The sequence below is a fragment of the Heterodontus francisci genome, chromosome 18, assembly GCF_036365525.1.
Source record: "Heterodontus francisci isolate sHetFra1 chromosome 18, sHetFra1.hap1, whole genome shotgun sequence".
NCBI lineage: Eukaryota > Metazoa > Chordata > Chondrichthyes > Heterodontiformes > Heterodontidae > Heterodontus > Heterodontus francisci.
Window position 1 is genome coordinate 14,431,315 of NC_090388.1, and position 13,900 is coordinate 14,445,214.

At 42.1% G+C, this 13,900-nt stretch overlaps 1 protein-coding gene across 2 annotated transcripts in view; it reads left to right on the top strand.

Annotated features, from left to right (window-relative positions):
* LOC137379467 (thioredoxin reductase 1, cytoplasmic-like) overlaps positions 1–13,900 on the top strand; it is a 44,147-nt gene that overhangs the window by 17,956 nt on the left and 12,291 nt on the right. For both annotated transcript variants that reach the window (XM_068050326.1, XM_068050325.1), the window contains 5 exons: positions 2,777–2,919; positions 6,517–6,632; positions 8,010–8,235; positions 9,886–9,978; positions 10,470–10,546. In XM_068050326.1, the coding sequence (XP_067906427.1) occupies positions 2,777–2,919; positions 6,517–6,632; positions 8,010–8,235; positions 9,886–9,978; positions 10,470–10,546 (655 nt within the window). The remainder of the gene's footprint in view (positions 1–2,776; positions 2,920–6,516; positions 6,633–8,009; positions 8,236–9,885; positions 9,979–10,469; positions 10,547–13,900) is intronic.

Here is a 13,900-nt window from a genome sequence, read left to right on the forward strand (position 1 = left end):
TTCTCAACCTTGGTTTTTAAATCCCTTCCACAAATCATCTCTCCTGTCTCTAACTCCACTCTAACTACAACCATTCATATGTGCTGCTCCAAAATTCTCCTCTTGCATATCCCCAATTTACATCACTCCACTATTGGCAGCCGTGCTTTCAGCTATCTCTGCCCTCAGCTCTGGAATTTCCTCCCGAAGCCCCTCTGCACCTCTTCCTTTTTAAGTCACTCCTTTTAAAACTCCCCTCTCTGACCAAGCTTTGGGGGTATCCTTATCTGACTTGGTGTCAAATTTGGTTTGGTAACAGAAGTGCAGTTGTGAAGTGCCTTTTAGAATGTTTTATTACATTAAAGGCACTTTGATAAATGGAAGGTGTTGTAGCAAACTGTTATGCAATAAACATTGGGAAGACTAAAGCCATTGTTTTAGGACTTTATTTCCTAGCTGCGGAGTCGATCCTTCTTGGCAATTGTCTGAGACTAAACCAGTCTCTTTGCAACCTTGGTGTTGTATTTGATCCTGAGATGAGCTTCTGACCATGTGTTCATGTCTTCATTTAAGACTGCCTACTTCCACCTCTAACTTTGACCCTGTCCCAGCTTATCTGAAACCCTCATCCATGCCTTTGTTACCTCCAGACTTGACTATTCCAATGCACTCTTGGCTGGTCTCCCATGTTCTACCCTTTGGAAACTTGATTGAAATGTAGGAAGAAGCAGTTTCTAATTCGAATTATGTTGGGATGGGGGAGAAATTGCTGAGTGAAGTGCACTAGGGATCAGTGTTGGTATTAATGCTTCATTGAAGACTTGCATTCAGAAACTCCATGCAAAGTCTTCAGCTTTGATACCAAACTTAGGAAGTGCAGTTGAATCTGAGGGGAATTGCAAAATGATAGTTTCACCTGCTTTATCTGTTCAGTGGTGGGCAAAATTTAAAATGGATCAATGAAAAATACAGCACTGAGGAAGAGAAAAATGGCCCTATAAGTACCTGTAAATGGTTTGATTGTTGTTGAAAGATTGAGGTTTTAGTAAACCTGGTGTTCAACCTATGCAACCACCATGGAGCAGCAGCCAACAATGAGTGCAACGCCAAACTATATAGCTACAGCAGAAGAATACAACTCCTGCTTAAACTATATTGTGCCCCTGTGAAATGGCACCTCAAACCCTGGAGGTGGTGTAGGTGGGAGTGATGAGGCTGGGAGTGATGATTCCCAGAATTGGATGAATGAGTTCTGAGGAAAGGCCAGATAAATTTGTCTGAGAGGTGACCTTATTGAGGTAGAGGACTGTTTCAATCCAGAAAATGGATTTACCCAAGTTTCAAGATTAGGATGAGGGAACTCTGGTTCAAAGTGGTAAAAGGCAAATTTAGGTCTGCCTTTAGGAACTATTTCTCACTGAACATGTAGAATGGAAGGGGTGGGAAGCTCTAAAAATCATCTAAAACAACTGGGTGCTGTGATTGGCAGGGTGGTGTGGGGTAAGTTATAGGGCCTTTCTGCTTATGAGCTGAAATAGGACAAATGGCATTCCTCATCCATAATTATCTTGTGATATTGTAATTCTTGTCAGTGAAGGCCCTTAGCTAAACTGTCTGTCTGGCTCTGCTTCAGTCTCTGGTTTACATGCTGCCCTGTATGCTAAACTTACTGATACCATTCGAGTAGAGCTTCTACATGTTTCAAACCAGGGGGGGGGGGGGGGGATGGAGACTGTTGCCCAGTCCTCTGTTCATTGCTGTTGCATAATTGTCCAAACAATAAGGGAGGTGGTGGCGTAGTGGTATTGTCATTGGGCTAGTAACCCAGAGACCCAGGGTATTGCTCTGGGGACATGGGTTCAAATCCCACCACAGCAGAAGGTGGAATTTGAATTCGATTAATAAACCTGGAGTTAAAAAGCTAGTCTAATGATGGCCATGAAACCATTGTTGATTGTTGTAAAAACCCATCTGGTTCACTAATGTCCTTTAGGGAAGGAAATCTGCTGTCCTTACCTGGTCTGGCCTACATGTGACTCCAGACCCTCAGCAATGTGGTTAACTCTTAACTGCCCTCTGAAATGGCCTAGCAAGCCACTTAGTTAGGGAAATTAGGAATGGGCAATAAATGCTGGCCTGGCCAGCGATGCCCACATCCCATAAATGAATTTTTTTTTTTTAAAAAAAGCAGTCTAATCATTATTAACAGGAACTTTGATCTCACAAATATACTGGTGTTTAATAAATTTTTAGAGAATGAGCTTTTGATGCTAAGGTATCATGGGGCAGACATACAGCCAATTGCTAAAGGGGAATAACATCACACAAGTGGAATATTGGGCAGTGAGGGTCGCATGTCCAGAATGTGACCATCCAGTTCTCCATCCCATATGTACGCCATTCACGCTTTGTTTTATGTACAAGTTAGAGGAAATTTTAGAATGTTTTTTTAAGTGTATTAGACTGATGGCTTTTAGTTTAGAGCCTGGCTCATGAGAAGCACAGGTCAGAATATTGAGTTTGGAAGTCAGTGTGCTGGTCTTGTGATGCTCAAAATGTTAGCCATGAATTTTAATGTTTGGAAATTTGGAAGCACTGTGAACCAGGCCTCTATCCTCTCTTCTGTGATCCTGGACCCAGTGTGTGAGCCTCCAATGCTTGCTATATTTACACTTCATTGCATTTGGAAGTAACCTTTTTCAAAAATGTTTACTGCCCGTTTGTTCCCCTCATGCACAAAGTTTCAAGCCCAAATAAAATTGCACCCACCACAAAGTAACCTTTTTGTTTTCTCTAGTCCACCACAACTGGACAACTATGAAAGAAGCTATTCAGAGTTACATAGGCTCCTTGAACTGGGGTTACCGAGTTTCTTTAAGGGAAAATGCCGTTACGTATGTGAATGCCTATGGGGAGTTTGTTGGACTTCACAAGATCAAGGTATCTGCTGCATGAATTGTAAATGTACCCAATTTCTTTTGAGAGTAGTGCTAATGAATGTAACAGTCAGCTCGAAATTTTGAATTCAAACAAAGTGGCTCAGCCACCACCCTCATTGTACTATTGGCTGCAACTTGCCTAGGCTTCTTCGGCAACACTTCACAAACCTGCAACACCCCAACCTAGAAGGACAAAGGCAGCAGACACATGGGAACGCCAATACCTCCAAGTCCCACACCATCCTGACTTGGATGTCTATCACCATTCTTCTATTGTCAAAATCCTAAACCTCCTGATCTGAGAGTAGTTTCACCATGTAGAAAAATTCCAATGCCAATTCCCTATTGCACATGATTCAACAGTTTTCCCCCCCTGCTATATCCTGTCATAATTCTAATTTTTAATGCATTCATTCACTGGGATGTGGGTTTTGTTGGCATTTATTGCCTGTCCCTAATTGCCCTTGAAGATGTTGGTGAGCCAGCATGTTGAACAGTGTAGGTACACTGACATTTGCTGTTAAGGAGGGAGTTCAGGATTTTGATCCAGGAACAATGAAAGAAAGGTAATGTATTTTGAAGTGTGTGGTTTAGTGGGGAACTTTGAGATCATGTTCCCATGTGCCTGCTCCCTTACCTTCTAAGATCATAAGAATAACCTAAGAAATAGGAGCAGTAGGCCATTGGGCATATCAAGTTTGCTCTGATACTCAATAAGATCATGGTTGATTTGATTATGGCCTTCACTCCACTTTCTTGCCAGCCCCCATAACTCTTGACTTCTAGATCAAAAATCTATCTAACTTGGCCTTGAATATATTCAGTGACCCAGTCTCTACTGCTCTCTGGGGAAGTGAATTCCAAAAACTAATGACCTTCAGAAGAAATTCCTCCTCGTATCTCTCGAATGGGAGACCCCTTATTTTGAAACTGTGCCCTGTAGTTCTAGATTATCCATAAGGGGTAAGATTCTCCGCATCTACCCTGTCAAGAACCCTCAGAATCTTGCATGTTTCAATAAGATCACCTCTTGCGTTTCTTGGCCCCAATGAGTATAGGCTCAACATATCCTCGTAAGACAACCCCTTCATCCCAGGAATCTGCCCAGTGAACCTTCTCTGAACTACTTCCAATGCAAGTATATCCCTCAAGTAAGGAGACCAAAACCTGTACACCGTACTCCTAGGTGTGATTTCACCAACACCCTGTACAGTTGTAACAAAACTTGGTTGGTGTAGACTAATCCCTCTTGGGCAGACTTTTACTTAGTTTGCACCTTTCTCTTGTCAGATTTGTTGAGGTGGTGATAAGCGTTATGAGTTTTAAGGACTAATCCTGCGATCAGGTGCACTCCATGGCATGACCTGTGTAAGGATTGCTGGCTAGTTAGAGGACCAATGATTTCCCAGCCTACACTCCCTGCCAGCACTGTTCCTCACCGGACATGTCTCATAACAGAATAACCCCTTTTAATATTTCTGCAAGCCATGTCAATGAACAATTGACTTAAACTCTTGTCTGTCATTGAGCCCTTTAATTACCAACAGGATTGAAAGTTGATCAAGGAGGCCTTGGTCTTGTATCAATTCCATTTGGTCTGTAGCTTTGTCCTGAATTTTGTTTCCATCAAGTTTCACCCCATTAATCCTAAGAGTAGAAATTAGTCAACACCCAGTTTTTGGTGCAAAAGTAGCAATGTGCAGCTGAACCAAGAAGGACGCCCAAAATTGGGCTTCAGTTCTCATTATTTAGGTGAGATTCTGGTGCTGCCACCAGCTGCTGGCCCAATTTTAACAATGACTATCTGGTTGCTTGTCTCACTGCCTACACTGAAGTCCCACTGTGTGGGAAGGGTAGAACATCATTTGGGGGGGGGGGTGGGGTCGGGTGCAGTGTATTTAAGGTTGGAGCATATGTGTTTTAAGGCAGTCCTGCTCCTTCTGGTTCCATAAACAATGATTTTGAGTTTTTAAGGAATATTTGGAACAACCCTAATCTTGAACTTTGCTCCAGTGTTGAGCACACAATCTAGGCTGACACTCTGAGGCAGTGTTCCCCTCATCTCATTTAGGTGAGACATTAAATCGAGGCCCTGCAAGGTAGTCCTCCCAGTGTCTTGGCCAATATTTATCCCATAGCCAACACTTTTTTGAACTTTACTGTGCTTCCTATATTGCAGCAGTGACTGCACTTCAAAAGTTGGTTGTGAATTGCTTTGGGATGACCTGAGGTCATGAGATGCACTATATGCATGCAAGTTTGTTCGTTATTGTTTCTGTAACATGGCCTTTGTGGCTAACTGTAGCTTTCATACCACCTTTCTAGTATCACACAGAAAGAATCAAACCTTGGATCAGAGATGGTGGCCAAGAGTTAGTTATAGTCATAGTCATACAGCACTCTGTTACTGCTAGCTGGCACTGAACTGTGCAATCTGACTGGAAATCAGCCAGAAAAGTGGCAAATTTAAACACACCACATCCAGCATAGGTCATGTTTTCTCTAACACTTTTTATTAAAAAAAAATGTTGGTAGCGGGTCCTACCCACAAAACTAGTCATGCTGCCCGATTGGAATAATAACTGGTGAATTTCCTCCAATTGAGAGTTTGAGGAGGTTCTTTAAACTTTTTAAAGGAATGTTTTAATTTGAGTTTAAAAAAAATCTAATTGACTAAAACTAGAGTACACCAAAACCTAGTAAATAGCTCTAGTTTTTGTTTGAAACCACTGACCACCTCCAGGCGCGTATCCATTGTCTCTCGAGATAAGGAGGCCCAAAAGAAAAAGAGCTCTAGTTTTTGTTTGAAATACGATTGATCAAGTGATGGATGCTGTTAATGTTGCTTTTTGATAACCCCTCATTTCAGCTGTATTAATAAACCTGGTTGCATCTAAATACTTCAATATTTTTAATGCAAAAAACAACAATTATGTTCTATTACGCTGCCCCGTTGCTCTGGTTCATGGAAGATTTAACATTTTGTGATTGCCCAATGAGCAGAAACTTGAATCATGACGTCCAGTTGGAAAACCAACACATCTGTGTCCAAAATGGAAACTCTACTCCTAATAGTGGCTTTACAGTTGAGTCACTGGGGAGCATGGGTGATTGACCAAAGAAAGTATTTGGCATGGTGATGAGCAATTTTACAAATATCGGAAGAGGCCATTTGGCCCCTCAAGCCTGTTCTGCCATTCAATAAGATCATGGCTGATCTATGACCTAACTCCATATACTTGCCTTTGCCCCATCCCTTAATGAATTTCAATTAACAAAAATCAATAACTCAGATTTTAAAATCTAACAATGGCCATTTGCAGAAGAGTTGTAAACTTCTAACACCCTTTTGTGAGAAGTTTCCCTAATTTTACTCCTGGAAAGGTCTGGTTCTAAACTTGCCATCCAACAGAAATAGTTCATCCCAATCTACCCTTGCTGTTTCCCTTTTAAATTTTTTTGAACTTTGGTCAAATTTCCCCTTCACCTTCTAAATTCCAGGAAATAAAACCCTAGTTTGTTTGTTCACTTCTCGTAGCTAACCCTTTTGGGGGTATTCTAGTAAATTTACTAAACTAATTTTTTTTTTTTTTTTTAGGCAACCAATAAAAAAGGAAAGGAAACCTTTTACACTGCAGAAACATTCATCATAGCCACTGGAGAGAGGCCCCGGTACCTGGGAGTACCAGGCGATAAGGAGCATTGCATTACCAGGTACTCATAACCATCTGTTATGCTGTTTATTCTGAATTGCATTTTAATATATGGGCAGGAAAAGACCAGCTGTTTCATCAAGCAAGGTATAGTAGCATAGAAGTTATGTACTGGACTAGTATTCAATTCCACCATGGTAGCTGGGGAATTTAAATTCAGTTAATCAAATAAACTGGGAATTTTTTTAAAAAGCATCACAAATAGTGACCGTAAACTACCAGATTATTGTTTTAAAAACCCAGCTGAAGGAAATCTGCTTGTCTGGCCCATGTGACTCCAGACCCAATGTGGTTGACACTGAACTGCCCTCTGAAATGGTCTAGTAAGCCACTCCGTTATCAATGGCAATTAGGGATGGGCAGCAAATGCTGGCCTTGCCTGTGACACCCGCATCCCATGAAATAATTTTTTAACAAGTGCTTCTTAAAGCACACTGAGCAGTAATGGAGATACACTAGGGGAGGTGGGCCAAGGAATGTCTCAGCATGGTTTTGAGGTGGCTATTAAATGAAGTGAGATAGAAAGTTGCAAGATTTTGAGAGCTTCGCAGCATGTGGGGGACCAAGGCAACTCTTACTTCTCCCTCCGCTCCACTTTCTGTAACATAAGGCACAATGATGAGCAGGACTAGAGGAGGTTGCAGAGATGGTGGGTGTGGAGGGATTTGTAATTGAGCACAAGAATTTTGAATTCAGTGCTTTGGGGGACGAGGGCAGGGCTAGTAAGGAAGGTAAGGAAGCCAGCAATAGTTTATGGGATGGGAACTGAGGAAATTGATCTTGGATGTGACCCTGCCTCTTAAGAATCTAAATAGATGCAGAAGAAAACCCTTGCATTGATTTATTGTGAAAGATGTCATCAGGGTATCTATCAGCTGTGGCTCAGTGGGTAATGCTCTTGCCTCTGAATCAGAAGGTTGTGGGTTGAAGTCTCTCTCCAGAGGCTTGAGCACAAAAATCTAAGCTAACACTCCAGAGCTGCACTGAGCGAGTGCTGCACAGTCTGAGGTGCTGTCTTTTGGGTGCAATGTTAAACGGATTCTGTCCCCCTCTGGTGAATGTAAAAGATCTCGTGGCACTTTTTTTTTTGGGTTGAAGAGCAGAGGTATTCTCGCTGATGTCCTGTCTAATGTCTATATCCCTCAATCAACATCTCAAAACAGATTATCTGGTCATTGAGGCATTGCTGTTTGGGAGCTTGCTGTGTACAAATTGGCTGCCATGTTTGCTTATTACAATTCCAAAAGTATTCCATTGGCTGTAAAGTAGTTGAGATGTGCTAAGGTCACGAAAGGCCCTATAATAAATGCAAGTCTCTTTTTCTAAATATCCAGATAAATGATCAGACTTTCTCATTCTGCTTTCATGTTAATTCCAGTGACGATTTGTTCTCACTCCCCTATTGCCCTGGAAAGACCCTGGTGGTTGGAGCTTCCTACGTGGCACTGGAGTGTGCAGGGTTTCTTGCAGGACTTGGGCTGGACGTGACTGTGATGGTTCGCTCCATCCTGCTCCGGGGATTTGACCAGCAAATGGCAAACCAGGTTGGGGACTACCTGGAGTCCCATGGAGTCAAAATCATTAGGCAGTTTGTGCCATCTAAGGTAAGCATTGTAATCATTCAGCTGGTGTGTGCATATGTTGGAGTTGGAGCAGTGAAGGGTGCTGTGTTAAGTAGTGGCTTCATTGTATCCCCACATGTTTAGTGTCTATCATTTTAGTTAATTATGTAAATGCACAGGCTGAAAAACAGACACTGACCAAGTTCCTTGTGTGTATTAAATGGTAAAATCTTCCCCCAAGTATGTTCAACAGACTTAGTATGCTTTGTTGACCATGGTTCCATTTAGCACTCTAGCCACTGATTAAGATCATGGCTTCAAGACCCTCTTGACACTTGAGCATGTAATTCAGGGAGTGCTGCACTGTTAGAGATGCTGTCCTTCAAATAAGTTAAATCGAGCCCCATCAGCCCTCTTGGTTGGACATGTCTTATTCCATGGTGCTATTTTGAAGGATGGGGGTTCCTCCCTGGTCAGTATTTTAATCCCTCAACTGACATGGCTATCTGGTCATATCACCTTGCTATAGAGTCAGTTATACAGTACAAACAGGCCCTTCGGCCCATTGTGTCAGTGCTGGCCATCAAGCACCTAACTATTCTAATCCCATTTTCCAGCACTTGGCCTGTAGCCTTGTATGCTATGGCGTTTCAAGTACCCATCTAAATACTACTTAAATGTTCCTGCCTCTACCACTCCTTCAGGCAGTGCGTTCCAGATTCCAACCTGGGTGAAAAATTGTTTTCCTCAAATCCCCTCTAAACCTCCTGCCCCTTACCTTAAATCTATGCCCCCTGGTAATTGACCCCTCTGCGAAGGGAAAATTTCCTCCTATCAATGCCCTTCATAATTTTGTGTACCTTTTAATCATGTTCCTTCTCTGCTCCAAAGAAAACAACCCTAGCCTTATCGTCTCTCTTCATAGCTGAAATGCTCCAGCCCAGGCAACATCCTGGTGAATCTCCTTTGCACCCTCTCCAGTGCAATCACATCCTTCCTATACTGTGGTGCCCAGAACTGTACACAGTACTCCAGCTGTGACCTAACTAGCGTTTTATATAGCTGCATCATAACCTCCCTGCTATTGCATTTATTAGCTGATGCATAGAATATAAGTATCCCATATGCATTCCTAACCACCTTTATCTACCTGTGCTGCTGCCTTCAGTGATCTATGAACAAGTACACCAGGTCCCTTTGTACTTCCTAGGGTCCTACTGTCCTTTGTATATTCCTTTGCCTTTAGTCCTCCCAAAATGCATCACCTCACTTAAGATTAAATTCCATTTGCTACAGCTCCACTCATCTTACCAGCCCATCTATATCTTCCTGTAATCTAAGGCCTTCCTCCTCACTATTTACGACACCACCAATTTTCATGTCACTGCAAACTTGCTGATTATACTGATTAGCTGCTGTGTGCTTGCATTGCAACAGTGACTACACTTCAAAAGTACCTCATTGGCTGTAAAGCACTTTAGGCTATCCTGAGGACATGAAAGGTGCTATATAAATGCAAGTTTTTTTTTTAAAGCTGAATTAAATGTGAGCGATCGCACCTAAATACCTCTTGCTTAGTGGCAAGGAATTGAATTTCAAAAGATTTTTATTTCTCTGCATGGTACAGTAAAATAGCCTGCAGTTATGTCTGTCTTAACTTGTGTAACTTGTCCCCTTTTTTCCTTTTTACAGATAGAACAAATTGAACCAGGTACTCCAGGGAAACTGAAAGTAACAGCTCAATCTACAGACAGTTCCGAGACAATGGAGGAGGAATATAACACAGTAAGTGATGAAGAATAAAGCTATATTTTGAGTTTGTATCTTGACACTGAACTTTGCCTTCTGGGATGGCATGGTGGCAATTATGCAGAAAGTGTAGCACAGAAACAGGCCATTTGGCCCAATTGGTTGATGTTTGTTTGTGTTGCTGCTCCGGATGAACCACCTTGCCCCATTTAATCACTTTTTTTTTTAAAAGTTCCTCCCACCCCCATTAGTTTAAGCTGCAAAAATCTAGGTGTGGGTGTAGAGGTCAGTGGGGCCCCCAGGATGTCCTCCGTTTATGTTTTAACGATCAGAAAATGGGACTTGCTTCTACTTGTATACCTAATGGTTGTTTCTATCAAGTGAAGCTCAGTGAAATGCCCTTGTGATTTTTAAGCTTGAAAATGAGTGGAAAGCGTCCATGACCTTGTTTACACAGCCGAACATTTCAAGTTCTTGGAAAATGTTTGCTTTGGAATGTTCTTGCGAAGCTTGTTCTATTTTTGCAGGTATTACTGGCAGTCGGGAGGGATGCTAGCACTAAAAATATTGGCTTGGCGAAAGTGGGAGTAAAGATCAATGAAAAGTAAGCTCATGCAATTTCTTATTCTCCTAGTGCAACAATCATTCTTTTATAGAAGATGTGCTCTTCCTGTGCATAAACTGTACTTGCTGTTGTCAATTTTTGCCACTCAGTGTCTGATTCAATTTTGCTATGTAAACTGTCATGGTGTATTTGCAGTCTGTGACCACTAGGTGGCTCTGAAGTCTCAACTGTCACAATTAGAAGCATAGGAAGGAATATAGAAGCATAGAAAAAAAATAGGAGCAGGAGTAGGCCATTCTGCCCTTTTTAGGCCTGCTCTGCCAATCAAAAAAGATCATGGCTGATCATCTAATTCAGTACCCTGTTCCTGCTTTCTCCCCATATCCCTTGATCCTTTGGCATTAAGAAATTATATCTATCTCCTTGAATATATTTAATGACTTAGCCTCCACTGCCTTCTGCGGTGGAGAATTCCACAGGTTCACCACCCTCTGAGTGAAGAAATTCCTCCTCATCTCTGTTCTAAATGGCGCATCCTGTATCCTGAGATTGATCCTTGGTTATTTACATTAAGTAATTAAACAAATCTGCAGCCCAATATATATACTGTTGCGACCAGGTGAGAAAGGTGTCTAGGGGTCATTTATTGTCTTTGCCTGGTCTTATTCTAACAGGGTTTATTTTAAAGTGTTTTGAGCTCCCCTTTTGTGAATCCTTGTTCACAGCTTTCCAATTATAAGGCAAAGAAATGAGCATACCAGGTTTTCTTTAAAGAAAAGTGAAATTAAACCTTAATACTTAAACTCTAACTCGGTTAACGCTTATGAATACACGCCATGCCCCATGCTAGCATACATACGCGATACGCACATGCAAATAGAGACAGAAAATAAAATGAGGTTTGAGGCAATCTCAAGTTTTTTTTTTTTTTTCTGTGCTTTGAGTTCACTGTAGAGTCCTTGATTGTAGGTAGTCTTGCTTTTCGTTGGGGTCCAGTATTCTTAAACCTTGTTCTCTGTAGGAGACTTTTCTCTTGGGGTTCATATGTCTTCAATGGTTTCCGAAGCTGGGGCGAGTGTGATGAGAGCAGACAGGAGGGAGGCCATTCAGCCCCTCAAGCCTGTTCTACCATTGTTGGTTCATTGCTCTTCTGTATCTTGACTCTATATATTTACCTGCCTTGTTTTCGTCACTAACAAAAACCTATTGCAGTTTTGAAATTGTCATTGATACCCAGCCTCTAAGTTTTTGTGGGAGAAGATCCAGATTTCCCCTGCTCCTACCACCTTTTCCCTTCTGATGACTTCAATGGAAAGTGTGATCTGATTTGCATCAGGCTCCTACTGGGCAAGTTGAGTTAAAATGAACCCCATAGTTTTAATAGTACAGGACTTGAGACACTCTGGGAGACCAATTCAAAGGTTGCATACTCTTGGTTAAGTCATTAATGCATGTTAGTGCCCAAAGTCTTAAAGATAATGGGATACATTTTTAAATTTGAAGTGCTCTCATTGCCTGAATTCACTATCTTCCCCACGGATAGGAAGAGCTGTATCATAACAATGGGTGATCCTTGAGGAAGAGATGCTTCAGATTCAGGCTAAGTACATTCCAACAAGGGTGGAAGGTAGGGGAACCAAAAACTGGGCTCCTTGGATGACCAGGGAGAGGGGGATTATGATGAAACAAAAACAAGAGTGTATGATGCATGTCAAGTGAACTCGAGTGAGAACCAGGCCATACTCTAAGTTGAGGAGGGTTGGGGGGGTGGTGGTGGTAGAAAGAGGAAAATAAAACTGGCAAAGCGAGAACATGAGAATAGAATGCCAGTCAACATAAAAGGAACCTCTTCTACCAGCATGTAAGTAGCAAGATGTGGTGTCCCTATTAGGGACAGAGGGTAGTATACACAGGGTAAGGCTTGTATACTTAGTGAGTATTTTGTATCAGTGTTCACTAAGGAAATAGAATCTGACAAAATATCAGTAGAAGCAGAGAGAGTAGAGTCAATGGATAAGATTAAAAATTGTGGTGGGGGAGGCATGGGGGAGTACTAAAGGCTGGCTATGCTTAAGGCAGATAGGTCACTTGGTCCGGATGGCTTGCATCCCAGGTTGCTGAAGGAAGTGGGGATGGAGGTAGCAGAGGAGCTTGCCATAATCACACCGCCCCCCCCCCCCCCCCAAAGAAACTGGATATGGGGGAGGTGCCAGAGGGTTGGAGAATGGCCGATTGAGGGATACCCTTAAAGTAAGTGTGTAAGGACAGTCCTAGCAATTACAAGCCAGTTAGTTTAACATCAGTGGTGGGTATGGTTTTAGAAACCATAATTGGGGGGGAAAATCTCAACAGACACGCGGTTCAAGTTAATTAAGAGGAGCCAGCAGAGATTTGTAAAGGGCAGATCATGCTTGACTAATCAAATTGAATTTTTTTTGAAGTAACAGAGAAGGTTTTGAAGGGAATGCAGTGGATATTTTATATGGATTTTAAGAATGTTTAAGGTACTACATAAAAGGCTGGTTAAAGAAATTGAGGCTCATGGAATAAGAGGGTCAGTGTCTAATTGGATAAAAGACAGCAGGTTGTAGCAAGTAGTTCCTTTACAGACTGGAGGATGGTAGATAGTGGTGGTCCCCAAGGGTCAGTGCTGGGACCTCTGCATATATTATGGCTTGGATCTTGGACTACAGAGTAGAATCTCAATTTGCTGATATCAAACTTGGAGGTGTGGCAAACAGTGAGGATGATGTGAATTGCTTGTAACAGGACACAGGCTGGTGGCAGATGGAATTCAATATTGACTAGTGTTGTGGAAAAAATAACCACTCCAGTCCACAGGATTAAAGTAAAAGGTTTTTAAGCAAGTATGGTGCACGGGAGAAGTTTCTGGTGTTCATCCAGGGGCTTCACAGTGAAACAGAATTTGAAACGTGCATTTATAGGATACAATCACCATTACTCATTTGTTCCCGCTACCCTGACACATTCCAGGTCTGCAGCTTGATCAATAAACTGGATTGTACTGCCCCACTGACATTCTCCTGCCATCTCCTCTCCAGCCTTGAAGCTGCCAGTTCTCATGATTTGGCATCCTGTCCCATCTCTCCAGTCACATCCTTCACTCTTGATTCGTGAAGCAAGGACAGCATGTGTACACAGATGTGGAGGCAATTATGGGTTGTACAACTTTCCCAGAACAATGACCAGGTATCCAACATGCTCTGGTTCCCCACAATTAGTGGTTCCATATTCCCTCTAAGATGGTTAATGTATCCTAATGCTAAATCTACCAATGTTCCCCCTACTGGTCCCATTTCACAAGTGTGCAGTGATGCATTTTGGCAGAAGGAATAGGGAGAGGCCAAATGTACTTAATGGCACAGTTCTAAA